Genomic DNA, 27,574 nt, shown 5'->3' with positions numbered 1-27,574 from the left:
CGTGATCACAACGGGCGCTGCTGGATAGAAGTGCTGGAGCAGAATGGACTGTTGTATCTGAACGCTTATATTGGAGATTTTAGAGGCACTGCGTTTTTATCAGAGTCAATATTCAGTACTTCACGGCTTAGTTATTCGGGCACAAATTGGTTGGTGCTAAAAGCATATCCTGGTTTTATACCATGGTGTCACAACTTCATTTATTTTGACTTTTTGGTGCATTCTAGCTGTAGTCAGAATTTCCAAGTTCGTAGTCGAGAGTTTCAACTCACAAAACCTGAACCTGTTTTAATTATCTAAAAGAAAACATTCCAAATAATTAGTCAATTAGAAAATGAGTTGACGATTGATTTAGGCCTCTTATGTCAAATGAAGGACAATCTTAACCCTATTTCTATTCCAACATGACTGTGTCCCCCAGTGCACAAAAGAAGGACTATAAAGACTTGGCTTGACTTTGAGTTTTGGTGTGGAAGAACTTGACACAGAACCCTGACCTCAACCCCATCGGGCACCTTTGGGATGAACTGGAGCAGAGATTGTGAGCCAGTTCTTCTCGGCCTACATCAGCGCCTGACCTCATAAATAAATCTTCTACAGAATGAATGGACACAAATTCCCATAGAAACTCTTCTACATCTTGAGGAAAGTCTTGCAAGAAAAGTAGTGTGGAAGCTGTTATAGCTGCACAAGGGGGACCAACTCCATATTAAAGTACTGTATGTATTATAATATCAATATTACAGTCCTTTTTGGTGTAATGGTGAGACATCGGAATACTACATCACTCCCAGAACTGATGTCTGATGCTCTATTCATGCTAACCCAATGGTACTATCTTATATCAACATAAATAATGTGTGCATACAAGGACAATTACATCTGAATGACAGTAGATGAGTCAGCTATGCACGTGTGTGTGTGTGTGTGTGTGTGTGTGTGTGTGTGAGGGACAAACACCACATGGTTAAGTCCTGACTGAGCAGATGTCCGCGCTTTGTCCTCAGCTCCTCGTGGTGCCACGGACCAATATTGACACACCAGTAACTGCAGGCAGATTCTGTTACCTGCAGCTCAAAGAAGAAAAAAGCCACTCTGCCTTCAGACCACAACAACAGGACACGCAGTGTTGTGTCAAGAGTGTGTGACACAAGATTTGCACAAGCAATGGAAGGAATATTTCAAAACCATGTCATGTGTCGAGTCGAGTGGATAAGTCGTGTCAGTGACTGTGGATTCTGACGGTTAAGCTGCGCTCGGCCACAAGAATGTGGGGCAATGTTTGACACGACACTTCCCTTAAACCAAACACTGTCATCACAAACCATCCTTCTTCACCTTATCTGAGTGACGTCATAGACGATTATGAAACAACGAGAATGATGCACTTGTTTTGTGGCCAGTGTTGTAAATATAACCAAGTATAAATACCTCAAAATTCACACATCTGTACTTCCTTTTACAGACTTTCACACATTTTTACTTCTAGCAACTTTTACTCCACTACATTTCCTCTAACTATCTCTGTTACTACCAAATAAAAGTTGGGTATTATGGTCTGTATTTATATAGAGCTTTTCTAGTCTTGATGAGCTGCTTTAACCCATTCATTCAATATGGGGTTAAATGTCTTTGCTCAGGGAGACATATTAGGCAAGCAGAGCCAGGAATTGAACCCACAACCTTCCAGTTGAAAGACAACTTGTCCTACCACTGATCCACCATGGCTCAATCCTAAAACCACACAAAACTTAAGTACATTTAGAAAATGACTTTTGATGACAGTAAATGTCAAAAATGTAAGACTTTTATTAAATAACATTATAAAAAGGGATGATTTTCTGGTCACATACTGTACATACTTGCTTTTACTTTTGACTGGTTGTGGCAACAAAAAGAAGTGACAGGTAATGTGTGCAGGTAAGATGGTGATTGAAGAATTTATCTTCAGATGCTGAAGCTGAAGGAAGGAACTTAAGTAGGGTACAGGTAAGCAATGCAAACCAAAACCAGCTCTAATACCAGTTTGACCACAATGACACGTCTTGTCCATCACTTCTTGTCTACGTAACGACCATGAGACTGAAGGAAAACACTGAATAAAAGCTGATTTAACTGACTTTGAACCTGATGACTTTGGCCGGTCTGAGTATTTCAGAAACCGCCGATCTACTGGGATTTTCACGCTAAAACATCACCAGGATTTACAGAGAATGGTCCAAAGAAGAGAGAATATCCTGTGGGTGGTAGTTAGAAGAATCCCTTGTTGACTGTACAAGCAGAACAGCAGTGAAGTGAAAGGTGAAATTATTCTGTTCTATGCCAAAACTAGAATAAAAATAGAGCAAATAAAAATATGTATAAATATCTAAGAAGCAGGAGGGTGGTGGAGAGCTATTTACATTTCTATCGACATAGAATTTTTAGATTGTGTAATAATAATGACAATAATCATAACAAAAGTAAAAGTAGCAGCAATATTTGTATATATGTGAAATTTCCAGAACTTAACAGTGTTTAAATCACTATCTGATTTTGTTTTGGTGTCAGAACTAAAAGCAAGAAATATAAATACAAATAAAACAGTGCATCATACCGTGGGAACATTCAGGTACGCTGGTGTAAACAGGATGTTTATTTTTTCCTCTGCAGTTTTTTGCTTAGTTTCAGATTGATTCACTAATTAGAAACAACAATGTTGGAAGAATGTTTTAATTAAAGCAATGATGAGTTGAACACAGCCACAGAACTTCACCTAGGCTGTATTTTCGTTTTATGTTCTTAAGAAGTTTCCCCATAAACAAGACATTGTTTCAAGAAATGGAGGCTCTCCCCCCCATAAAACGACTCAAAACACTGTAGTATACGTATCAGGCCTGTATGTGGCGCTGTAATGCTGCCACGCAATAGTGGAGAACGTCATGCTTGTCGTTGTTGTTGCGCGACGTCAAAACTACGCTGTTTTCTCAAAGTTTCGTATTTGTTGTATACATGAAAGTTTTGAGATTTTCCGCTCCAGGAACTGTTTCCAAAAGTAGTGTTTAAGGGCTACAAAAATGCCAGTTCTATTTGGTACAAAACTTTTGCAGATTTTCCTAAACTTGTTCTCGTGTGTAGGAGCTCTAAGTGTTTTCACTGAGCTTCTAATGCTGTCGTCTCACATGTGCTAATGTGATGATGGGAGCGCCGTCACACTTTGTCGAACTGTCAAACAGGTCTTTTTGGTTGTCTTTGATTTTGACATTGCGTGCAGCAGAAGTCGAGAAATGTTGGACTTTTCCAAGTAGCAACGCAAGCGCCAATCAAAACACGTCTACAACGCTAACCAACCAAATGCAGTCCAACGCTTAGCTCCGTTAAATGAACAAATGTTTTTTTTCCCCACATTGCCAATGTTTTTCTTCACCCAACAATGACAGACACATTGGACGTCACATCAATATCACTTAAGCAACATTGGCAACTCTTACTAACCTCCGATAGCTCTGCTAGCGTCAGGCCCCGCCCCCTGACAGGTGTAAAAAGTTGTGGCTGTTAAGAACCACTCAGGGAGTGAATGTAAGTGTTTCCAAAGGTCGCAAACTAAATTGCAGCCAGAGCCAGTAGGTTTTGTTTTTTTTTTTTAAATGTCTAGGTAGCGGAATTAGTGTTTTGGAACAAAATCAGTGTAGTATCTTGGATATACAGTATATTCATATCTAAAAGTCCAGTGTGCAAAATTTGGGTGAAATTATTTTTCATCGGACTGAAATGGGAAGATATAACAATTATACTTATTTACTTTGTAGGTGTACGATCACCTGATTGCCTTGTAAATCGTTGTTTTTCATTAAGACAGAATGATACACACACACACTGTACCTTAAAAAGGGTAAGTTGTACATACTTATTTTTCTATTTTGAGGTGTCTTTGCTCTTCTGTGACATTAAACTTTATTTCTTGGGTTTATGGACAAAAACTTAAAGGTGGAATCATTTTGAGGTTTGGGAAGATGATTTAATAAAAATATACTCATATGATGAATCAAAATAGTCCAAATGTTTGACAACTCATTTAGACATGATTAATAACCTATTGATTGTGGCTAGCCTACTGCAAACCATTGATTTAATTGTTCTACTCTGTTTACAGAGCGTTTAATAAACGGTTTTATACTTCTGCATCATGTTTGTGTTGTATGGTTAGAACTAACGTGAAGTGAAACTCTTCTGTTGAACTTGGTTCCATTTTCACTGCTGAGTTGTTTGACACAGCTTCTATTAAGCGGCGTTTAAAAAAAACACACAAAAAAAAAAAGGTACCGGTGGAGGCTTAGTTTCGGCAACGTTAACCGGAACATGAATACGCACACACGACAACTGTACTGGCTTTACTGGCTACGTAACGTACGTAACTACACGTAAAGAGACGAGAAAAAGAGACGTTCACTTGACTCCTTAAATCACACAGTCATACTGATGTGAGCCGCTGCTCTCACTCACTCACACACACACACACACACACACACACACACACACACACCGAGTTTTAACAACCGCGAACAACTTGACTGTCGTGAACTCACCGCTTCCGCCGCGTTCGCCGCCGAATCTGGTGTTTAAAAAAGTCGCTTGTTACCTGGAAGTTCTTCTTCCAAAGTGTTCACGGTGGCGTTTAAGGAAGTGTGTCAAGTGTCTGCTGCCGCTGTTCACTCGCCAGCTCACTGTCGCTGTCTGTGTGTCAGTCTGCGTCGGCTTTGTGCTGAGTTTCTGTCCCCGCAGCAGTTGAGTGCAAAGAGTAGCGACTTTGTGACGTCACCCAGGTGAAACACCACCCCCCCACAGCGCGCGCACGTACACGCACACACACACACACAGGACAGCACATGATTGAGCAGTTATTGATGTTTTATTGACAGTAAAACAATTACTGTATTGTTTTGTTTTATAATCGATTTATCATTTGAGACAGGTTTTTTTTTTATAGAATAAAAACAAGTGTAACTTGGAGTCGGAACAGGTGCAAATTAAGTCGCAGGCAATTCATTTTGGTAGCAAAAATATATTTGTTTTTCATAATAAAACTAATTTCAAGACACTCTTATTGAGTTAATTTTATTTTGAAAGTCAAACACCAGTCAACAAGGGTAAAATAAAAATGAATGTGTGGAATACTGGAATTTACCTTTCTTCCCTTTTCACTATTATATCTATTTGGTGAGCACACATGGCAACAGCAGCTCAGTGGTGCAGTGAGTCGTCTTTCAACTCAAAGGTTGTGGATTTGATTTCCGGCTCCTCTGGACCACATGCTGATGTCTGTTTTGCCTTTCATGCAGTGCATTTTCTGTCACTCATCTTTCATACCCATTCAAAGACCGCAAGTGTCTTGCTCAAGGACACGGCATGGCAAGGTTTAGGTTGGTTTTCCACTACAAAATAGTACCTACTCAACGTGGGCGGAGTCATCACTGCACGGCTGCATGAAACTGCCGTGACTAATGACTTGTAAAGCAGTTGTATTCAATGTAACTGAGTCATTAGAATCAGTTAATTAAAACGATTCGTTCAGTACTTCCTCCATGACCGGAGCTTAGACTCCGTCTGACACTAAACTGAAATACAGTGGCAGGGGGGCTTGTGAAGCCGATCAAGATCAGCGACGATCAGCAGTGCTGTCGCTAAACACACCAGATTCCATTGTTAAATATTGAGATTTTAGACATTTTCCTGGTAATTGTTGGAGATTAACCCAGGTTTTTAGGATTGTTAAGTCTTTTTAACTGCAGGTACTAAAAAAACGTATCAGGTGCTAACGCTAGTGGAAACGCAAAATAACCGTGCGGTGCCAAGGCGAGTCGGGTCACGCTAGTTTATCCATAGACCCTCACAGACTAGCTATCCATAGACTATTCATATATCCTTCTAATTGTTGGAGATTAAGCCAGGTTTTTAGGACTGTTTGTTGTCTTTTTAACTGATCTACAGTTTGGCATTGTTTGGCTTGATTCTTGTGTCGGACGTGTTGCTTGCGCTTCTCCTGTGACGGCTCTCTGACCAATCAGTGGTCGGCTCTCTAGCGACGTCTCAGCGCACTTGGAACCTCGCCACAGCAGGGACTAAAAAAAGAACCAGGTACCAGGTACTATGCTAGTGGAAACGCAAAATAACCGTGCAGTGCCGAGGCGAGTCGCGCTAGTCTATCCATAGACCCTCACTTCATGTCTATCCATAGATCCCACTTCATCAACTCTGAAGTATTTTTGTATTTGCTCTTTTGTGATATTGAACTAAAGGTCTTTTGTTTGCAGACAAGAAAAATGTTCGACCAGAATCGTGACGATGTCCACATTAAGTGCTTTGGGAACCAGATTGCGTTTGAAGAGAAAATAATCAATTATTAAAATAATCGTCGTCCTCACACACACACACACGTATTAAAGTGGAAGAACACACCTGTGCAGCATGTGCAGTAAAAACACACACAGCTCAAACAGGTGTACAATAGACTCAAATGCTGCGTCTTTGCTTTGCTGTACTGGCAGAACTGGACGGACGAAATCTGCCTTTTCTTCTCTCTCAGCCACTTGAACATGACACGACATACCAGTGTTGACAAGGACGGAAAAAACGAGGAAGTGAATGAACATTTTCAGCAGCTTTACTGTAATGTTCACCAAACACTGTTGGAAGAATGATATCAATATTAATAATAATAATAATAATAAAAAAAATACTGGCAGTAGAAGTAAGAAATCCGGGGGGGGGGGGTCAAAACATTGTTTTAAAGCTTCCATGCTGGCCCCTCCCACTGCACATCCACACACTCCCACTACTACACAGAGCACACAAACCCACGTGGTGCTGACTCATCAAACATCCCCGGCCCCCCCCCCCCCCCCCCCTTACTACTTTATGACAATAAGTGCGCTAAATTTAGACAAGCCGTCTTAGTTCTTAAACCGGGGGGGGGCATGACACGGTGATGTGTGCACAGAGATCAGTGAATAAAGCTGGAGTTAGTCACCACCACCAATACAATAATAGAAGAGTTCAATGCAAACAAGGACAGTACTGGTTTGTCAACACGAGTCACGCCAGTGTGACTTAAACCAAGATTCCAGGAAGCACGAACAGCAAAAGTGACGTAGTTTACGTGGAATTCGGAGGACATTTTGCATTTGAATGGGTTAAGAGTCCAAAAATTGAAGGGAATCGCTCACTAAATCACAATTATTTTATCGCAAAGTGTGAGATAATTTGGTAAAATGCGTACAGGTTACACTTAATTTGTTTGATTACCGCCACCAAGGACAGTTTGTCTGTTTGTTCGCAACTTCCTGTCTGCAGGTATTGACAGATCAATCAGACTTTTTTGTGATTTTGCATTACTTTGCGTTACCGCAATTTAGCTTCCCAGCGGTTTCTGAAAAGCTGAGAAGTTGCGCGTCAAACCGTCCTTAGTCACGAGAGAGAGTAGACTGTAGTTTCCATTTTTTTTCCTGTTTTTGGACATTGACAAAAAACTTTTTTCTCAGAATTGTGACTTTCTGACTTTGATCTCAGAATTCCGATTTTCTAATTTTATTCACAGAATTTGTGCCGTTTTTTGTTTTTTTTACTTTCTTGTCACATGTGGCCCTAATACTCTTCCGTAGCCTCCACCCGTCTTGTCATTTAATTTGACAGTGAGACATTTCTTCAGATTTATATAATCAGTTTGTATGAAATGATATTGAAAGAAAGTCATCTGTGGTTGTGACAGAGAACATAGGTCACATGACTTTACTCACTGATGCAACCACAGAAATGTACAGTTTTTCCATGCTGTCACTTCTGTGTATAGACACGATGACCTCATGCTGGTTGTAAAAGAAAAAAAGTCCATGTCATCAATCACCACTGCCCTCCCAGCAAATAAAACCTGCCTCAGGCTTCAGTCCTAAGCGTTTTCCAGTAGCCTTGCACTTGAGTGACCCCTCGTGTCCCATTTAGCCCCGCCCACTATTCTGGTTCAACAAGAACTGGCAGGAATCAGAGAAGCAGGATTTTTCTCAGGTTTTCTCATCATTACCTCGCCGTGTGAAGGAAGAAATGTGGGTCAGAGATCTGACAAGTGAATTTCCTGCAAACCCTCTGGAGTCGAGCATTGTTGGCCAGACAGAAGGAGGTTTTACCGGTTTGAGAACAGACGAACCTGTAACTCTTTCACTTTTACTGTGGCATGACACAGCAAAGACGGTGTGAGAATCAGACTTCAGACGACGTCGTGAAACCCAGACGGTTCCTGTTGTGATGGCCATTTTGAGCCAATCGCTTCAGTGCCAGAGCAAACATGAGAGAGGGAGGAAGGAGAGGAACAGACGGAGGGAGAGAGGGAGGGATGAAAAACAACCACTAAAAGAGGAGAGAAATTGTCCTTTCATCAGGAGACATGCCAGACTAAATCTGCCACAATCTCTGTCCTTCTCTCTTTGACTCGCTTCCCTTTTTTTTCTTCTCTGCTTTACATCAGTTTCTTGTCTGAAAGCCGTGCAGACAGAAGTTAGGTATGATATTAATTATATAATGTTCGCATATAATGCTACGGTCGCTTTAAAGCCGTAGCCGTGCATAACTTTCAAATGAATACAAACCACTGTCACATGACTCCACACAATGCTGATTAAGGCCGAAGGCCCCGCCCACACGGAAACACATAAACACGGCGTTGTTTCAGGAGATTAAACGAAAATGAAACTCCACACGAGAAGAATCTATAATCATGACGTGAAACACTGGTGTTTTTTCACTTCCTGAAACCTGTGACTAAATGTTCTGTGCCTTCGTGGATCCACTCTGATCTGTAACATAATTGTTGAAATTGCACATTTTTTTTAATCAAGAAATTTCTGGTTTTCGTGAAAAGGTACTTCAGTAAATGTAAATGCTGTTGTTTATAGGTTCTCGTGCTATTATTTTACTTGAGATCAAACTGCGCGGAACTAAAAATGACTTGCTGTAGTACACATGTCAGGCCTGCAAGTCGCGCTGTAACGCTGCTACAACAAAACGGAGAAGAAGACGTTGTATACGTCAGATAGACCAAACAACAGTGTTGCCAATTAAGTGACTTTGACCAGATTCAGACGGGAATAGTTTTACATGGAGAGGTCGAATGAAGTTATTATTACCAGTGATTTTAGTCCGTGTCAGTAGAGATTGCGGTGACTTTTACCATGGGTAAAAAAAGGTCTGGAAAAATGACCCCCGGTAATACTAATCCCGTGCAAACAGACCAGCAGAAAACGTGTGTGTAAATATTCCGTTATGTCCTGTTTACACGTAGTTGTTCCGCATATTTTGAAGAAGCATTCACTCTCACACTGGGCAGCAGTCGGACGAATTTGTGGCAAACAACGAACAACGTTCCGAAACTACTGTAGATCAAAGTTAAAAAGACTTAAAAATCCTGAAATTGTGGGTTAATCTCCTACATTTAGCAAAGCCAATGTCTAAAATGTCAATATTTAACAGACCCAACATTCAGTGGTATTTCAGTTCTGTGTCTGTGCTGCGGTCGTGCAGGAAGTACTGAACGATTCTTTTTGAATTGAACTGATTCTATTTCAGTTAGAACTGCTTACAGACGACTGCTTATACAGACGCCGCGGCAGTGACGCGCGACTGCGCTATGACGACCACGCCCACGTTGAGGGGGTACTACGCAGTCATGGAAAACGACCTCGCCAGAGCAGGTACCAAAAAGGGTACCAGGAACTCTCCCTAATGGAAAAGTCACAAAAAAAAGCCGAGTCGTGTTCGAACTGCATGATGGAAAAGCGCTGTGAAGTAAATCAGACAGAGCTAAGCTTGTCTGAGCCTGTGCATGTTACATGAAGTTGGTAAGCGATTGCATCAGAGGTCTGGTTATCTCTGAAATGCCAGCCTTGCCTTCCGGTGTGGAACCACCGCTGAGGTCATTTTCCTCTCAGGTTGTGATAACACAACAACAACAACAACAGCAACAACAACAGCTAAAGCACGTCTACGAGTGTTTGTCTCCAGGTTTGTCGTGTTGCACAACATAAGCACGTCTGAATATATCAACAGGGCTTCGGCGTATACCGGAATATTTATCCTTTATTGTCACATGTTCTCCAGTCATGAGATCAGATTGCAAAACATCTGAAACCTCTGGGTCTTTTTTTCTCAGGTGTGTGAAGAGCAAAATTTAAATGTAAGATTTTAAGATTACAGCATGGAAAATTTGCCAATCTGCCTACACCGGGTATCCGACCGACGTCCCGGTCACATTCCAACAGTCAGTTTGTCCTTCAGTCAGATCTCACTTTAATGCAGGAAGTGAAGAAGTGAAGATTCTCATGTGTTTGGGTGAATGTTTGCATGTACAAGCAGTGATGTGTATACATGAATATATATATACATACTGTACGTGTGTGTTTGTGTTTGTCTTTATCCCCTTTCTGTCATTTTTTTAAATACTAATTTAATCCATATCTTTCCATTTATTCATGAATTTGTATGCAATGGATACATTCTGATACTTTTCTTGTGTTTTTAAACATAAAAAAAAACAAAGTTTTCAAAGAAAATCAGTAAAATACAAAGAATTAAAAAGACTATTGTTTCATGGTTAAATACACATAAACTGCAATAAAGGCTAAAAGAACACAGACTTAGCACAGTACAGCACTAAATACTGAGTTTTGTATTTATGAATGACTGCTGTTTGTGACCCTCATATCTACTCATACTCATTCACAGCCACATCTGTAACACCTAATATAGATTTTTAATTGGTAAACAACTCATTTTCAAGATTGTTTTTGGTTTAAATAATTACAACTCTATTTTATGCATGGATTTTAAAACATATACACGTTTAATATTTAAGTTTTCTTTTTATATTGTGTTTTTGTCTAATGCACCAAAGTCCTAGTATGTTTATTACTTACTTGGAAACAAAACTCTTTGTGATTCTGATTAATCCTAACTAAAGGTATTTTTGTTCGGGGACCCCTTAAAAAATCTCCTGGGACCCATATGTGGGTCCCTACCCATCCCTTGAGAATCACCGATTTCCGTTAACCCTAACCATACTCGTTCCCCTTGAATTCTCTCCCTTAGATTCAGAACCTTTTTAGTTTATTTTTATTTTTATGCTTTAATACACCGACTCTCTCTGTACTGAATGTTTGATGATTATTGGCCTCTCGTAGACGAGAAACTTTCCCGTGTCCTTTTTACCACTTTCAGGTCCAATCTAAACGCCATTGATTCAAGCGCGTCGACAGGTTCGCGCGATCAATATCTGCGTTCTCGTTCCTTGGCTTCTGCTGTTCCCAGAGTTCAAGCTCCCGTCACAAGGAGGAAGTGGAACGAGAGGTGTCTTTTAACTTTTCACATCGTCAAAGGAATTGAACCAGCGGTGCTTTTCTATCTCTCCCTCATGCTCTCTCGTCTCTCTTCTGTTAATTCAAAAAAAGTATTGGGTCACTGTCACTCCTGGGATCACGTGTATATCTAGAGCGACCCCAATCTGTTCAATCTCCTCTGCCTACTTTCAGACTGACTTACAATCACTCCGTCTTTACTCATCTCATTAGAAATGATCTTTTGGACCTGGTCTCTGTGTACGGCTCTCTGTTCCCCCGCTTCCTTCTCCATTATCTGCACAGGAGAAGCCTCTTAGAAATGATTAATGAGCAAATGAAATGCCATTTTTGAATTATCAAAAGGACGACTGATAAATTAGAGCCCACGTTTCCCTCCCTTTAGTGAGCTCTTACAAACTGAGCTTGCTCTGCTTCACTCGTACTCATTAATATTGCAAAAAAGAAAAAAAAGAAAAGACACAGGCCAAAATGTTTTGTGCTGTTTCTTGGTCTTTAAATATTCATGCCGGGCCGCCGTTGCCCTGGTCGCGGCCCATGAGCCGCTTTCTGATTTGATTGTTTTTGGCTCTGTGTGGAACTCTTTACAACAACTAATGAACTTGTTCTGGATGGTTTGTGCGGCCCTGCAGGCCAACTGGGGGCGGGAAGTGAAAAGCAGGGAAAAGAGAAGTGTGCTGATTATAGTGTGTGAACGAGCTGGGGGATGGGGGGGGATTGCGGGGGATGGGGGGCGGGTGTGTGTGTTCTACAGGCCAAATTAAATATACTCGGCAAAGCCAGTGTTAACAATACCAATGAGTTCCAGCTCCTTCTGGAGACGACGATACATTCTACAATAAATTGTTACAAAATAATAGCTATTATTTTATGTTTAGAGAAAAAAAACAGACCTTTCCTTAACGTTTAATGCATCAATGTTCTTTTATATTTGCCCATTCTGCATTATTAAAATATTACATGTTGTATTTTTTTTTCATTTTGTCTAAATTAGAAGGTTAAAAGGTTATAATAACTAAAATACATGCTGTGCACTAATAAAATTGATACATGTTTTTGGATGCATTTGAATAATATTTGCTTGGACACTGAGGTTTTCAGTGCTCTTGCATGTTTGATTGAGTTTGAAGTGAAATGAAATGTGTTTGGCATGATGTTCTGTCGCCCCCTGCTGGATAAACCAAACACACACCCCAAACAGGCTTCATCAGTATAACAAATAATTCAGAATGTATATATATATATATATATATATATATATACATATATATATATATTTTGTATATATATATACAAAAGCCCAGTTTAAGAACAGACTACAGCTAAAGTTAGCTAAAGTATCTAAATGTGAGGTAAAGCAGCATGAGGACGGACATGAACAAACCTCTAAACAAGCTAAATATAGCCAAACTATAACCCACCTATGAGGTGGGTTATAATTTATCAGTCGTCCAATTCAAGCAGAATTGATATAAACTGACACATGCTTTGCTTAGAAAACACAAAAAAACCTGTTTAAGAACAGACTACAGCTAAAGTTAGCCAAACGTCTATCTAACCCTAACCCTATCGTCTATCTGAGGTAAACTAGCATGAGGATTTACATAAAGTGACACATTCTTTGTTTCCAAAACAGAAAAGCCCTGTCTATGATGTGAAATGACTACAGCTAAAGTTAGCCAAACTATCTGTGAGGTAAACTAGCATGAGGTTGAACGTGAACTTACCCTTTTATTCGTGTATCACAAAAAGCTCTGTCAAAGAATTGACGACAGCTAAAGTTAGCCAAACTCTCACCTGTGACGTAAGCTAACATGAGGATTGACTTAACTTTCTTTGACTCTGAATTAACTCTTTGTTAATGACACACGAGCACACTTAAAGAACAGACTGCAGCTAAAATTAGCCGCGGTAGCTCCTGTGAGATGAGAGGTCTGAAGAGCCCAAAGCCTGAGTGAAAACACCTGAATTTAACAGGTATCGCAATTGTGCAGTTGCATTTTCTGCTCTGACAAAAAATAAATACAAACAGAGCAAACATGTCTGTACTTATCACATTAGCAAGGTGTGAGTAACGTTCATATGCACACACATAAAAACCTACACAGCAACTCCTTATATTTGTCTAAAATTATCAAGTATTTAAAATGTGTAGTGCATATATTTTGAGTAAAATGTGTAAAATTAAATTATACATCTCTTGAACGTGGCTATTATACCTTTTTGTCTTTTAACTCGTTTTAGTTGTAGTAGTTTTTATCTTTTATGTGTTATTCTGCACAGCACTTTGGTCCACTGTGGTTGTTTTAAGGTTTCTTGTGTAAAACTGTGATTGCGTGACACCACGGGAAAGCATTTTAAAAGGAGTTTATTTATTTTTTTTAATATGTAATCTATATACATAAACATTTACAATGCACTATATGCAAGAGGTACAATCCATGGTGATACAATCCCCTAAGAAGGTATGGCCCATAAGAAACAGGTAGAAAAAGCTGAACAGTACTTGTGTGCTTATAGAAAGAATGTGGTTTGACAGTGGGTGAAGAACAGCTGCAATCCTCAGGTTGGATATTAAAAGCAGCAGAGTCCTTTTTTTTTCGCGACGCCGAGGACAGCTCAGGTGATGAACAATAAAAAGGTTATAGGTAGTTTGACAGTGTTTGTTTTTTTGTTTTCCTGTAGTTTCCATCCAGTCAATTACATCCTGCAGTGCATACAGCATGAGAGAAGGCATTCATTAAAAATGGCACAATATTATTATATTCCCATGTTGTCAGTTGCTAACTGAACTTTTCATTCAATCAGAAGGTTTATATATATATATATATATCTATATATATATATATATTTATATAAGACTAGATAAAAAGAGGTCTCCTCTTTACAAAGACGTGACAGTAGTACAGTACTGCGATAACATGAAGACAAATGAGGAGAGAATTTCATTTCAGGCACATTCATCGTTCGTCAGTCAGGTTTTTCTTTTGTTTGCGAATTGCACGGCATATTCAGCTGGATGGCACTTTGCGAAAAGTTTTAAATACGTCAATGTACATGTCATGTAGACGAGCGGCTGAACGGAGCGGAACTGTGTAAAATGACCTCTCATTGTGTTTGAACCATTTCTATACAAACAACTCATATGATTCACTTCCATATCCGTATCAGTAGTTCAGAAAACCAAATATCTCTCTACAATGGTAACAGTAAAAACTACTATGGAACAAAGTTTGTTACTTTGGGCCAAAGGAGGGGATGTTTTCAAAAACACTTTTTAAAACCTTGCAAGATCGGGGGTAAACTGAGCCGCCCTTGGTGGAGGTTTGTAGGCTTTCTGGGTGATTTTCTCTTCTCTTTGATGAACAAAGTTCAGCTGAAAGAGTGTGTGTGTGTGTGTGTGTGATGTGTCATCTTGCACAACCAAAAACAGAATCTTCATAATCCAGTGGATGTTCCAGTTGAAAAAAGCAAAGATGGAGCAGTGGCAGACTCTGCAAGGTTGACTCTCAGCTGCCTTGTAATATTGAGACCGGACACGACGTGAGTCCATGCTGCAGCAGGTAGCTATGTTGTGCTCCACACTGGAGTCCGAGCAGTGTGTGTGGACAGCAGGGCTTGTTTTACCTCAGAGAGCAGGTGCTATAAAACAGTGGCCTCCTCTATGGCGTTCACCCACCTGAAACACAAACACAAGGAACATTAGTCTTAAAGGACCACGACAGTACAACTGCCTTTGCTCAGGAGAGTTACATTTAGTGCTTTAATGATTGATTTTCCATGACACACTCAAGTGTTTTGAATGTATGTGAATAAACCGATGAAAAAAACAACAGCTGTCATCCTACAAAGGACACAGAAATCTTGACCTCACTGACAGCATGGAATTTGTGAGCAGCTGTCACGGAGGCCTGACATTGCTGCGAACCACGTTCGCAAGAAGAGAGTAAGTGATTCATAAACTCAATGTCTTTCTGTGAGCAGTTGACACGGATGTCTGACATTCCAGTCCAACCACTTACGCAGCTCCCTGGTGGTCTAGTGGTAAGGATTCTGCGCTCTCACTGCCGCAGACGTGGCTGATGGTCTAGTGGTTAGGATTTGGAGCTCTTGCGCCCTGAGTTCGATTCCCAGTCAGGGAACATTAGTTTGCCCATCAACAAGCAATGATAATGTTGATAATCGCGACCTTAATGTCTTTGCCATTTACACTTTGAAAAGTAAGAAATCATTAATGTGATTGAACATGTTCCCTGTTTCCCTCATGGTATGGTTTAGTTTGATATGTTAAAACCCAGAATCAGGCTTGAGTTTCCACTGAGAACAGCACCTTATAGTGGGTGGAGTTTGGGCTGTGCCTGATGGCCATGTCAGCGAGATACGTCGCGTGACGTTGTACCAGTGTGACGACACTGAACGTTAGAACTAAACCTGACTGAATCAAACTGCCGTGTTTCCACTGAGGTTTGATATGGTATGTACTTTTTCCCAAAACCAGCTAACTAACTCGCACACCACTCCCTGGTGGTCTAATGGTTAGTATTCAGTGCTCTCACAGCTGGGACCAGGGTTCGATTCCCAGTCAAGGAAGTTTGTTTGCATCGTTTATACCAGCAATCCCCACGGATCGGTTTAATGTCAGACAATGTTTCACAAAGTGGCCTTTAAGGTGTGGCGGATAAATACAAATATAAACAAAATAAAATGATACGAGCAACTTAATAAGCAGCGTTCCGTGTGGACGGCCCCTTAAAACGATTAGTTCAGGTTAAAAACACAAGCTGAGGAACCCTGCTGTCCTGTGTACGCCCCTGGTGCAGCACCTATCTTTAGACACGGATCCTAATGGGGAAACAAGGAGAAACATGTTTTCATCGAAGGGTATAAAGCAGACAGTGAACCCTGTTGGTGTCATGGATCCGTCACATTCCAGTGCTTTGCCTTGCACCACTCCCTGGTGGTCTAGTGGTTAGGATTCAGCGCTCTCACAGTTCAATTCCCAGTCAGGGAACATGTTTTTACCCATTTAACAAACCATATGAGACCATTAAGATACTGAAACAAGCTCCAACAAAAGTCATTGCTAACCTGCGTGCAGTGTGTTCGTCGTCGGCCCTGAAGGTGTAATAGAGGGTCTTCTTGTGGTACAGGTGGAACACGTTGCTACTCTCCTCTCCCTCCGGTCTCTCTGTCAGCTTGACGGTGAAGCCCTGCAGAGGCAGACTCTCCGAAGCCACTTTGTCCTGAGGAAACCGGAGAGAAGACGACACAAACAAGTTTAAACACGAGCATTGCTTAACGCACAGAGAGAGCAGAGTGTCAAAAAGAAAAGGAGAGAGCACAGAGATTCCCCTTCATTAGTCACATGAACACGATCTATCCAGGAGAACAGAGCCAGCGCTGGATTTAATGTGGTTGAAGAAGAAGGAAGAGGAAGAGAGAATTGTGTGAGTGTTTTGGGGCTGGTGTGGGAGACTCTGTGCCCCCTCACCTCACGGGCTGTGAAGGTGTAGAGCACCTTGTCTTTGAGGAGGAACCACAACCGCTTCCACTTCCGCTTGCTCTTCTTGCGGCGCTGCAGGCTGCCACTCATGGTGGAGCCCTCCACGCCGAGCGACACCTGAGGGAATGCACACACAACATCCAGAGTTAGACACATGTGACAGAGACAGAGAGCCCTACTGGCAACTACCAACAAAATGTCCTCTTGACACTCTTTCAACCAGTCCCTCGTGGTCTAGTGGTTAGGATTTGGAGCTCTCACTTACCACCGCGGCCCGGGTTCGATTCCCGGTCAAGGAACTACTTGTCTGCACATTTGGAAACTAGATGTTAAAATAGCTCATTACTTCACTCCAGTAACACACAAAACCAGGAATTATCAGTGTGCGAGGTGAGGTGAAGACGCGTCACCTCTCTCGATCCAAGAGGCTTCTTCAGTTCTGACTGACAAGTAGGAAGAACTAAGTATTTAACCTCAGAGGTGATACCGGACAAGAGAGTTGTTACGTAATCTGCTCACTCCCTGCACCAAAGTCAGGGAATGTTGAGCCACTGCTGCCTCCTTCACTACATTCAAATGTGCTACTTTATGACCTCAGTGGTTCAGATTTTGTTTTCAGATATACCCAAGTGACACAAATTTAACAAGTCGGGCAGAAGTAGAGCGGCATCTCCCGTTTTTATGTGAGCTAAAAACACTGATTTTCTCTATGGACTTTGGTGCAAGAGAGTAAGTGATTCATAAACTCAATGTCTTTCTGTGAGCAGTTGACACGGATGTCTGACATTCCAGTCCAACCCCTTACGCAGCTCCCTGGTGGTCTAGTGGTTAGGATTCGGAGCTCTCACCGCCGCGGCCGGGGTTCGATTCCCGGTCAGGGAACTACTTGTTTGCACATGTGGAAACTAGAGTTCATAGTGTGTCACCTCTCTCAATCCAAGAGGCTTTTTCAGTTCTGACTAACAAGTATGTATAACTAGGTATTTAACCTCAGAGGTGATACCGGACTAGAGAGTTGTTATGTAATCTGCTCACTCCCTGCACCAAAGTCAGGGAAAACAGGGGATGTTGAGCCACTAGTGCCTCCTTCACTACATTCAAATGTGTTATTTTATGACCTCAGTGGTTCACATTTTGTTTTCAGATATACCCAAGTGACACAAATTTAACAAGTCGGGCAGAAGTAGAGCGGCATCTCCCGTTTTTATGTGAGCTAAAAACACTGATTTTCTCTATGGACTTTGGTGCAAGAGAGTAAGTGATTCATAAACTCAATGTCTTTCTGTGAGCAGTTGACACGGATGTCTGACATTCCAGTCCAACCCCTTACGCAGCTCCCTGGTGGTCTAGTGGTTAGGATTCGGCGCTCTCACCGCCGCGGCCCGGGTTCCATTCCCGGTCAGGGAACTACTTGTTTGCACATGTGGAAACTGGAGTTTATAGTGTGTCACCTCTCTCAATCCAAGAGGCTTCTTCAGTTCTGACTAACAAGTATGAAGAACTAGGTATAACTAGGTATTTAACCTCAGAGGTGATACCGGACTAGAGAGTTGTTATGTAATCTGCTCACTCCCTGCACCAAAGTCAGGGAAAACAGGGGATGTTGAGCCACTAGTGCCTCCTTCACTACATTCAAATGTGTTATTTTATGACCTCAGTGGTTCACATTTTGTTTTCAGATATACCCAAGTGACACAAATTTAACAAGTCGGGCAGAAGTAGAGCGGCATCTCCCGTTTTTATGTGAGCTAAAAACACTGATTTTCTCTATGGACTTTGGTGCAAGAGAGTAAGTGATTCATAAACTCAATGTCTTTCTGTGAGCAGTTGACACGGATGTCTGACATTCCAGTCCAACCCCTTACGCAGCTCCCTGGTGGTCTAGTGGTTAGGATTCGGCGCTCTCACCGCCGCGGCCCGGGTTCCATTCCCGGTCAGGGAACTACTTGTTTGCACATGTGGAAACTGGAGTTTATAGTGTGTCACCTCTCTCAATCCAAGAGGCTTCTTCAGTTCTGACTAACAAGTATGAAGAACTAGGTATAACTAGGTATTTAACCTCAGAGGTGATACCGGACTAGAGAGTTGTTATGTAATCTGCTCACTCCCTGCACCAAAGTCAGGGAAAACAGGGGATGTTGAGCCACTAGTGCCTCCTTCACTACATTCAAATGTGTTATTTTATGACCTCAGTGGTTCACATTTTGTTTTCAGATATACCCAAGTGACACAAATTTAACAAGTCGGGCAGAAGTAGAGCGGCATCTCCCGTTTTTATGTGAGCTAAAAACACTGATTTTCTCTATGGACTTTGGTGCAAGAGAGTAAGTGATTCATAAACTCAATGTCTTTCTGTGAGCAGTTGACACGGATGTCTGACATTCCAGTCCAACCCCTTACGCAGCTCCCTGGTGGTCTAGTGGTTAGGATTCGTCGCTCTCACCGCCGCGGCCCGGGTTCCATTCCCGGTCAGGGAACTACTTGTTTGCACATGTGGAAACTGGAGTTTATAGTGTGTCACCTCTCTCAATCCAAGAGGCTTCTTCAGTTCTGACTAACAAGTATGAAGAACTAGGTATAACTAGGTATTTAACCTCAGAGGTGATACCGGACTAGAGAGTTGTTATGTAATCTGCTCACTCCCTGCACCAAAGTCAGGGAAAACAGGGGATGTTGAGCCACTAGTGCCTCCTTCACTACATTCAAATGTGTTATTTTATGACCTCAGTGGTTCACATTTTGTTTTCAGATATACCCAAGTGACACAAATTTAACAAGTCGGGCAGAAGTAGAGCGGCATCTCCCGTTTTTATGTGAGCTAAAAACACTGATTTTCTCTATGGACTTTGGTGCAAGAGAGTAAGTGATTCATAAACTCAATGTCTTTCTGTGAGCAGTTGACACGGATGTCTGACATTCCAGTCCAACCCCTTACGCAGCTCCCTGGTGGTCTAGTGGTTAGGATTCGGCGCTCTCACCGCCGCGGCCCGGGTTCGATTCCCGGTCAGGGAACTACTTGTTTGCACATGTGGAAACTGGAGTTTATAGTGTGTCACCTCTCTCAATCCAAGAGGCTTCTTCAGTTCTGACTAACAAGTATGAAGAACTAGGTATAATTAGGTATTTAACCTCAGAGGTGATACCGGACTAGAGAGTTGTTATGTAATCTGCTCACTCCCTGCACCAAAGTCAGGGAAAACAGGGGATGTTGAGCCACTAGTGCCTCCTTCACTACATTCAAATGTGTTATTTTATGACCTCAGTGGTTCACATTTTGTTTTCAGATATACCCAAGTGACACAAATTTAACAAGTCGGGCAGAAGTAGAGCGGCATCTCCCGTTTTTATGTGAGCTAAAAACACTGATTTTCTCTATGGACTTTGGTGCAAGAGAGTAAGTGATTCATAAACTCAATGTCTTTCTGTGAGCAGTTGACACGGATGTCTGACATTCCAGTCCAACCCCTTACGCAGCTCCCTGGTGGTCTAGTGGTTAGGATTCGGCGCTCTCACCGCCGCGGCCCGGGTTCCATTCCCGGTCAGGGAACTACTTGTTTGCACATGTGGAAACTGGAGTTTATAGTGTGTCACCTCTCTCAATCCAAGAGGCTTCTTCAGTTCTGACTAACAAGTATGAAGAACTAGGTATAACTAGGTATTTAACCTCAGAGGTGATACCGGACTAGAGAGTTGTTATGTAATCTGCTCACTCCCTGCACCAAAGTCAGGGAAAACAGGGGATGTTGAGCCACTAGTGCCTCCTTCACTACATTCAAATGTGTTATTTTATGACCTCAGTGGTTCACATTTTGTTTTCAGATATACCCAAGTGACACAAATTTAACAAGTCGGGCAGAAGTAGAGCGGCATCTCCCGTTTTTATGTGAGCTAAAAACACTGATTTTCTCTATGGACTTTGGTGCAAGAGAGTAAGTGATTCATAAACTCAATGTCTTTCTGTGAGCAGTTGACACGGATGTCTGACATTCCAGTCCAACCCCTTACGCAGCTCCCTGGTGGTCTAGTGGTTAGGATTCGGCGCTCTCACCGCCGCGGCCCGGGTTCCATTCCCGGTCAGGGAACTACTTGTTTGCACATGTGGAAACTGGAGTTTATAGTGTGTCACCTCTCTCAATCCAAGAGGCTTCTTCAGTTCTGACTAACAAGTATGAAGAACTAGGTATAACTAGGTATTTAACCTCAGAGGTGATACCGGACTAGAGAGTTGTTATGTAATCTGCTCACTCCCTGCACCAAAGTCAGGGAAAACAGGGGATGTTGAGCCACTAGTGCCTCCTTCACTACATTCAAATGTGTTATTTTATGACCTCAGTGGTTCACATTTTGTTTTCAGATATACCCAAGTGACACAAATTTAACAAGTCGGGCAGAAGTAGAGCGGCATCTCCCGTTTTTATGTGAGCTAAAAACACTGATTTTCTCTATGGACTTTGGTGCAAGAGAGTAAGTGATTCATAAACTCAATGTCTTTCTGTGAGCAGTTGACACGGATGTCTGACATTCCAGTCCAACCCCTTACGCAGCTCCCTGGTGGTCTAGTGGTTAGGATTCGGCGCTCTCACCGCCGCGGCCCGGGTTCGATTCCCGGTCAGGGAACTACTTGTTTGCACATGTGGAAACTGGAGTTTATAGTGTGTCACCTCTCTCAATCCAAGAGGCTTCTTCAGTTCTGACTAACAAGCAAGGAAGAAGTAGGTATAACTAGGTATTTAACCTCAGAGGTGATACCGGACTAGAGAGTTGTTATGTAATCTGCTCACTCCCTGCACCAAAGTCAGGGAAAACAGGGGATGTTGAGCCACTAGTGCCTCCTTCACTACATTCAAATGTGTTATTTTATGACCTCAGTGGTTCACATTTTGTTTTCAGATATACCCAAGTGACACAAATTTAACAAGTCGGGCAGAAGTAGAGCGGCATCTCCCGTTTTTATGTGAGCTAAAAACACTGATTTTCTCTATGGACTTTGGTGCAAGAGAGTAAGTGATTCATAAACTCAATGTCTTTCTGTGAGCAGTTGACACGGATGTCTGACATTCCAGTCCAACCCCTTACGCAGCTCCCTGGTGGTCTAGTGGTTAGGATTCGGCGCTCTCACCGCCGCGGCCCGGGTTCCATTCCCGGTCAGGGAACTACTTGTTTGCACATGTGGAAACTGGAGTTTATAGTGTGTCACCTCTCTCAATCCAAGAGGCTTCTTCAGTTCTGACTAACAAGTATGAAGAACTAGGTATAACTAGGTATTTAACCTCAGAGGTGATACCGGACTAGAGAGTTGTTATGTAATCTGCTCACTCCCTGCACCAAAGTCAGGGAAAACAGGGGATGTTGAGCCACTAGTGCCTCCTTCACTACATTCAAATGTGTTATTTTATGACCTCAGTGGTTCACATTTTGTTTTCAGATATACCCAAGTGACACAAATTTAACAAGTCGGGCAGAAGTAGAGCGGCATCTCCCGTTTTTATGTGAGCTAAAAACACTGATTTTCTCTATGGACTTTGGTGCAAGAGAGTAAGTGATTCATAAACTCAATGTCTTTCTGTGAGCAGTTGACACGGATGTCTGACATTCCAGTCCAACCCCTTACGCAGCTCCCTGGTGGTCTAGTGGTTAGGATTCGGCGCTCTCACCGCCGCGGCCCGGGTTCGATTCCCGGTCAGGGAACTACTTGTTTGCACATGTGGAAACTGGAGTTTATAGTGTGTCACCTCTCTCAATCCAAGAGGCTTCTTCAGTTCTGACTAACAAGTATGAAGAACTAGGTATAATTAGGTATTTAACCTCAGAGGTGATACCGGACTAGAGAGTTGTTATGTAATCTGCTCACTCCCTGCACCAAAGTCAGGGAAAACAGGGGATGTTGAGCCACTAGTGCCTCCTTCACTACATTCAAATGTGTTATTTTATGACCTCAGTGGTTCACATTTTGTTTTCAGATATACCCAAGTGACACAAATTTAACAAGTCGGGCAGAAGTAGAGCGGCATCTCCCGTTTTTATGTGAGCTAAAAACACTGATTTTCTCTATGGACTTTGGTGCAAGAGAGTAAGTGATTCATAAACTCAATGTCTTTCTGTGAGCAGTTGACACGGATGTCTGACATTCCAGTCCAACCCCTTACGCAGCTCCCTGGTGGTCTAGTGGTTAGGATTCGGCGCTCTCACCGCCGCGGCCCGGGTTCCATTCCCGGTCAGGGAACTACTTGTTTGCACATGTGGAAACTGGAGTTTATAGTGTGTCACCTCTCTCAATCCAAGAGGCTTCTTCAGTTCTGACTAACAAGTATGAAGAACTAGGTATAACTAGGTATTTAACCTCAGAGGTGATACCGGACTAGAGAGTTGTTATGTAATCTGCTCACTCCCTGCACCAAAGTCAGGGAAAACAGGGGATGTTGAGCCACTAGTGCCTCCTTCACTACATTCAAATGTGTTATTTTATGACCTCAGTGGTTCACATTTTGTTTTCAGATATACCCAAGTGACACAAATTTAACAAGTCGGGCAGAAGTAGAGCGGCATCTCCCGTTTTTATGTGAGCTAAAAACACTGATTTTCTCTATGGACTTTGGTGCAAGAGAGTAAGTGATTCATAAACTCAATGTCTTTCTGTGAGCAGTTGACACGGATGTCTGACATTCCAGTCCAACCCCTTACGCAGCTCCCTGGTGGTCTAGTGGTTAGGATTCGGCGCTCTCACCGCCGCGGCCCGGGTTCGATTCCCGGTCAGGGAACTACTTGTTTGCACATGTGGAAACTGGAGTTTATAGTGTGTCACCTCTCTCAATCCAAGAGGCTTCTTCAGTTCTGACTAACAAGCAAGGAAGAAGTAGGTATAACTAGGTATTTAACCTCAGAGGTGATACCGGACTAGAGAGTTGTTATGTAATCTGCTCACTCCCTGCACCAAAGTCAGGGAAAACAGGGGATGTTGAGCCACTAGTGCCTCCTTCACTACATTCAAATGTGTTATTTTATGACCTCAGTGGTTCACATTTTGTTTTCAGATATACCCAAGTGACACAAATTTAACAAGTCGGGCAGAAGTAGAGCGGCATCTCCCGTTTTTATGTGAGCTAAAAACACCTATTTTCTCTATGGACTTTGGTGCAAGAGAGTAAGTGATTCATAAACTCAATGTCTTTCTGTGAGCAGTTGACACGGATGTCTGACATTCCAGTCCAACCCCTTACGCAGCTCCCTGGTGGTCTAGTGGTTAGGATTCGGCGCTCTCACCGCCGCGGCCCGGGTTCGATTCCCGGTCAGGGAACTACTTGATTGCACATGTGGAAACTGGAGTTTATAGTGTGTCACCTCTCTCAATCCAAGAGGCTTCTTCAGTTCTGAAGAACTAGGTATAACTAGGTATTTAACCTCAGAGGTGATACCGGACTAGAGAGTTGTTATGTAATCTGCTCACTCCCTGCACCAAAGTCAGGGAAAACAGGGGATGTTGAGCCACTAGTGCCTCCTTCACTACATTCAAATGTGTTATTTTATGACCTCAGTGGTTCACATTTTGTTTTCAGATATACCCAAGTGACACAAATTTAACAAGTCGGGCAGAAGTAGAGCGGCATCTCCCGTTTTTATGTGAGCTAAAAACACTGATTTTCTCTATGGACTTTGGTGCAAGAGAGTAAGTGATTCATAAACTCAATGTCTTTCTGTGAGCAGTTGACACGGATGTCTGACATTCCAGTCCAACCCCTTACGCAGCTCCCTGGTGGTCTAGTGGTTAGGATTCGGCGCTCTCACCGCCGCGGCCCGGGTTCGATTCCCGGTCAGGGAACTACTTGTTTGCACATGTGGAAACTGGAGTTTATAGTGTGTCACCTCTCTCAATCCAAGAGGCTTCTTCAGTTCTGACTAACAAGCAAGGAAGAAGTAGGTATAACTAGGTATTTAACCTCAGAGGTGATACCGGACTAGAGAGTTGTTATGTAATCTGCTCACTCCCTGCACCAAAGTCAGGGAAAACAGGGGATGTTGAGCCACTAGTGCCTCCTTCACTACATTCAAATGTGTTATTTTATGACCTCAGTGGTTCACATTTTGTTTTCAGATATACCCAAGTGACACAAATTTAACAAGTCGGGCAGAAGTAGAGCGGCATCTCCCGTTTTTATGTGAGCTAAAAACACCTATTTTCTCTATGGACTTTGGTGCAAGAGAGTAAGTGATTCATAAACTCAATGTCTTTCTGTGAGCAGTTGACACGGATGTCTGACATTCCAGTCCAACCCCTTACGCAGCTCCCTGGTGGTCTAGTGGTTAGGATTCGGCGCTCTCACCGCCGCGGCCCGGGTTCGATTCCCGGTCAGGGAACTACTTGATTGCACATGTGGAAACTGGAGTTTATAGTGTGTCACCTCTCTCAATCCAAGAGGCTTCTTCAGTTCTGAAGAACTAGGTATAACTAGGTATTTAACCTCAGAGGTGATACCGGACTAGAGAGTTGTTATGTAATCTGCTCACTCCCTGCACCAAAGTCAGGGAAAACAGGGGATGTTGAGCCACTAGTGCCTCCTTCACTACATTCAAATGTGTTATTTTATGACCTCAGTGGTTCACATTTTGTTTTCAGATATACCCAAGTGACACAAATTTAACAAGTCGGGCAGAAGTAGAGCGGCATCTCCCGTTTTTATGTGAGCTAAAAACACTGATTTTCTCTATGGACTTTGGTGCAAGAGAGTAAGTGATTCATAAACTCAATGTCTTTCTGTGAGCAGTTGACACGGATGTCTGACATTCCAGTCCAACCCCTTACGCAGCTCCCTGGTGGTCTAGTGGTTAGGATTCGGCGCTCTCACCGCCGCGGCCCGGGTTCGATTCCCGGTCAGGGAACTACTTGTTTGCACATGTGGAAACTGGAGTTTATAGTGTGTCACCTCTCTCAATCCAAGAGGCTTCTTCAGTTCTGACTAACAAGCAAGGAAGAAGTAGGTATAACTAGGTATTTAACCTCAGAGGTGATACCGGACTAGAGAGTTGTTATGTAATCTGCTCACTCCCTGCACCAAAGTCAGGGAAAACAGGGGATGTTGAGCCACTAGTGCCTCCTTCACTACATTCAAATGTGTTATTTTATGACCTCAGTGGTTCACATTTTGTTTTCAGATATACCCAAGTGACACAAATTTAACAAGTCGGGCAGAAGTAGAGCGGCATCTCCCGTTTTTATGTGAGCTAAAAACACCTATTTTCTCTATGGACTTTGGTGCAAGAGAGTAAGTGATTCATAAACTCAATGTCTTTCTGTGAGCAGTTGACACGGATGTCTGACATTCCAGTCCAACCCCTTACGCAGCTCCCTGGTGGTCTAGTGGTTAGGATTCGGCGCTCTCACCGCCGCGGCCCGGGTTCCATTCCCGGTCAGGGAACTACTTGTTTGCACATGTGGAAACTGGAGTTTATAGTGTGTCACCTCTCTCAATCCAAGAGGCTTCTTCAGTTCTGACTAACAAGTATGAAGAACTAGGTATAATTAGGTATTTAACCTCAGAGGTGATACCGGACTAGAGAGTTGTTATGTAATCTGCTCACTCCCTGCACCAAAGTCAGGGAAAACAGGGGATGTTGAGCCACTAGTGCCTCCTTCACTACATTCAAATGTGTTATTTTATGACCTCAGTGGTTCACATTTTGTTTTCAGATATACCCAAGTGACACAAATTTAACAAGTCGGGCAGAAGTAGAGCGGCATCTCCCGTTTTTATGTGAGCTAAAAACACTGATTTTCTCTATGGACTTTGGTGCAAGAGAGTAAGTGATTCATAAACTCAATGTCTTTCTGTGAGCAGTTGACACGGATGTCTGACATTCCAGTCCAACCCCTTACGCAGCTCCCTGGTGGTCTAGTGGTTAGCATTCGGCGCTCTCACCGCTGCGGCCCGGGTTCGATTCCCGGTCAGGGAACTACTTGTTTGCACATGTGGAAACTGGAGTTTATAGTGTGTCACCTCTCTCAATCCAAGAGGCTTCTTCAGTTCTGAAGAACTAGGTATAACTAGGTATTTAACCTCAGAGGTGATACCGGACTAGAGAGTTGTTATGTAATCTGCTCACTCCCTGCACCAAAGTCAGGGAAAACAGGGGATGTTGAGCCACTAGTGCCTCCTTCACTACATTCAAATGTGTTATTTTATGACCTCAGTGGTTCACATTTTGTTTTCAGATATACCCAAGTGACACAAATTTAACAAGTCGGGCAGAAGTAGAGCGGCATCTCCCGTTTTTATGTGAGCTAAAAACACTGATTTTCTCTATGGACTTTGGTGCAAGAGAGTAAGTGATTCATAAACTCAATGTCTTTCTGTGAGCAGTTGACACGGATGTCTGACATTCCAGTCCAACCCCTTACGCAGCTCCCTGGTGGTCTAGTGGTTAGGATTCGGCGCTCTCACCGCCGCGGCCCGGGTTCGATTCCCGGTCAGGGAACTACTTGTTTGCACATGTGGAAACTGGAGTTTATAGTGTGTCACCTCTCTCAATCCAAGAGGCTTCTTCAGTTCTGACTAACAAGCAAGGAAGAAGTAGGTATAACTAGGTATTTAACCTCAGAGGTGATACCGGACTAGAGAGTTGTTATGTAATCTGCTCACTCCCTGCACCAAAGTCAGGGAAAACAGGGGATGTTGAGCCACTAGTGCCTCCTTCACTACATTCA

The 27,574-nt window shown here is 42.6% G+C and overlaps 2 protein-coding genes and 18 non-coding genes across 23 annotated transcripts in view; 18 read left to right on the top strand and 2 right to left on the bottom strand.

Moving 5' to 3' along the window:
• Positions 1 to 4,759, bottom strand: part of LOC131460821 (protein kinase C delta type-like) — a 31,135-nt gene extending 26,376 nt beyond the window's left edge. Inside the window, exon 1 of one of the 3 annotated variants that reach the window (XM_058631624.1) lies at positions 4,697 to 4,759. The gene's annotated coding sequence lies outside the window, so the exon portion shown is untranslated. Of the gene's footprint in view, positions 1 to 4,565 lie in introns of all 3 variants that reach the window. The other 2 variants (XM_058631622.1, XM_058631623.1) reach the window with 2 other exon arrangements.
• An 8,968-nt stretch (positions 4,760 to 13,727) lies between these two features.
• The window catches only part of fgd5a (FYVE, RhoGEF and PH domain containing 5a), a 96,150-nt gene continuing 82,303 nt past the window's right edge, over positions 13,728 to 27,574 (bottom strand). The window contains exons 19-21 of one of the 2 annotated variants that reach the window (XM_058632244.1): positions 16,867 to 16,995; positions 16,464 to 16,618; positions 13,728 to 15,054 (exon numbers count right to left, since the gene is read on the bottom strand). In XM_058632244.1, the coding sequence (XP_058488227.1) occupies positions 15,018 to 15,054; positions 16,464 to 16,618; positions 16,867 to 16,995 (321 nt within the window). In that variant the 3' untranslated portion in view covers positions 13,728 to 15,017. The remainder of the gene's footprint in view (positions 15,055 to 16,463; positions 16,619 to 16,866; positions 16,996 to 27,574) is intronic. The other variant, XM_058632246.1, reaches the window with a different exon arrangement.
• On the top strand, positions 18,214 to 18,285 carry trnae-cuc (transfer RNA glutamic acid (anticodon CUC)). Its single transcript has one exon. It is a non-coding gene; the product is annotated as a tRNA-Glu (tRNA).
• Positions 18,749 to 18,820, top strand: trnae-cuc (transfer RNA glutamic acid (anticodon CUC)). The gene has a single exon. It is a non-coding gene; the product is annotated as a tRNA-Glu (tRNA).
• On the top strand, positions 19,284 to 19,355 carry trnae-cuc (transfer RNA glutamic acid (anticodon CUC)). The gene has a single exon. It is a non-coding gene; the product is annotated as a tRNA-Glu (tRNA).
• On the top strand, positions 19,819 to 19,890 carry trnae-cuc (transfer RNA glutamic acid (anticodon CUC)). Its single transcript has one exon. It is a non-coding gene; the product is annotated as a tRNA-Glu (tRNA).
• Positions 20,354 to 20,425, top strand: trnae-cuc (transfer RNA glutamic acid (anticodon CUC)). The gene has a single exon. It is a non-coding gene; the product is annotated as a tRNA-Glu (tRNA).
• Positions 20,889 to 20,960, top strand: trnae-cuc (transfer RNA glutamic acid (anticodon CUC)). Its single transcript has one exon. It is a non-coding gene; the product is annotated as a tRNA-Glu (tRNA).
• On the top strand, positions 21,424 to 21,495 carry trnae-cuc (transfer RNA glutamic acid (anticodon CUC)). The gene has a single exon. It is a non-coding gene; the product is annotated as a tRNA-Glu (tRNA).
• Positions 21,960 to 22,031, top strand: trnae-cuc (transfer RNA glutamic acid (anticodon CUC)). Its single transcript has one exon. It is a non-coding gene; the product is annotated as a tRNA-Glu (tRNA).
• Positions 22,495 to 22,566, top strand: trnae-cuc (transfer RNA glutamic acid (anticodon CUC)). Its single transcript has one exon. It is a non-coding gene; the product is annotated as a tRNA-Glu (tRNA).
• trnae-cuc (transfer RNA glutamic acid (anticodon CUC)) lies at positions 23,030 to 23,101 on the top strand. Its single transcript has one exon. It is a non-coding gene; the product is annotated as a tRNA-Glu (tRNA).
• Positions 23,565 to 23,636, top strand: trnae-cuc (transfer RNA glutamic acid (anticodon CUC)). Its single transcript has one exon. It is a non-coding gene; the product is annotated as a tRNA-Glu (tRNA).
• trnae-cuc (transfer RNA glutamic acid (anticodon CUC)) lies at positions 24,101 to 24,172 on the top strand. Its single transcript has one exon. It is a non-coding gene; the product is annotated as a tRNA-Glu (tRNA).
• On the top strand, positions 24,623 to 24,694 carry trnae-cuc (transfer RNA glutamic acid (anticodon CUC)). The gene has a single exon. It is a non-coding gene; the product is annotated as a tRNA-Glu (tRNA).
• Positions 25,159 to 25,230, top strand: trnae-cuc (transfer RNA glutamic acid (anticodon CUC)). The gene has a single exon. It is a non-coding gene; the product is annotated as a tRNA-Glu (tRNA).
• Positions 25,681 to 25,752, top strand: trnae-cuc (transfer RNA glutamic acid (anticodon CUC)). The gene has a single exon. It is a non-coding gene; the product is annotated as a tRNA-Glu (tRNA).
• trnae-cuc (transfer RNA glutamic acid (anticodon CUC)) lies at positions 26,217 to 26,288 on the top strand. The gene has a single exon. It is a non-coding gene; the product is annotated as a tRNA-Glu (tRNA).
• On the top strand, positions 26,752 to 26,823 carry trnae-cuc (transfer RNA glutamic acid (anticodon CUC)). The gene has a single exon. It is a non-coding gene; the product is annotated as a tRNA-Glu (tRNA).
• trnae-cuc (transfer RNA glutamic acid (anticodon CUC)) lies at positions 27,274 to 27,345 on the top strand. The gene has a single exon. It is a non-coding gene; the product is annotated as a tRNA-Glu (tRNA).

Source organism: Solea solea, chromosome 6 (assembly GCF_958295425.1).
Source record: "Solea solea chromosome 6, fSolSol10.1, whole genome shotgun sequence".
NCBI lineage: Eukaryota > Metazoa > Chordata > Actinopteri > Pleuronectiformes > Soleidae > Solea > Solea solea.
Note: the sequence above shows the minus strand (reverse complement) of the source record. Positions and strands in the feature narration are given on the sequence as shown.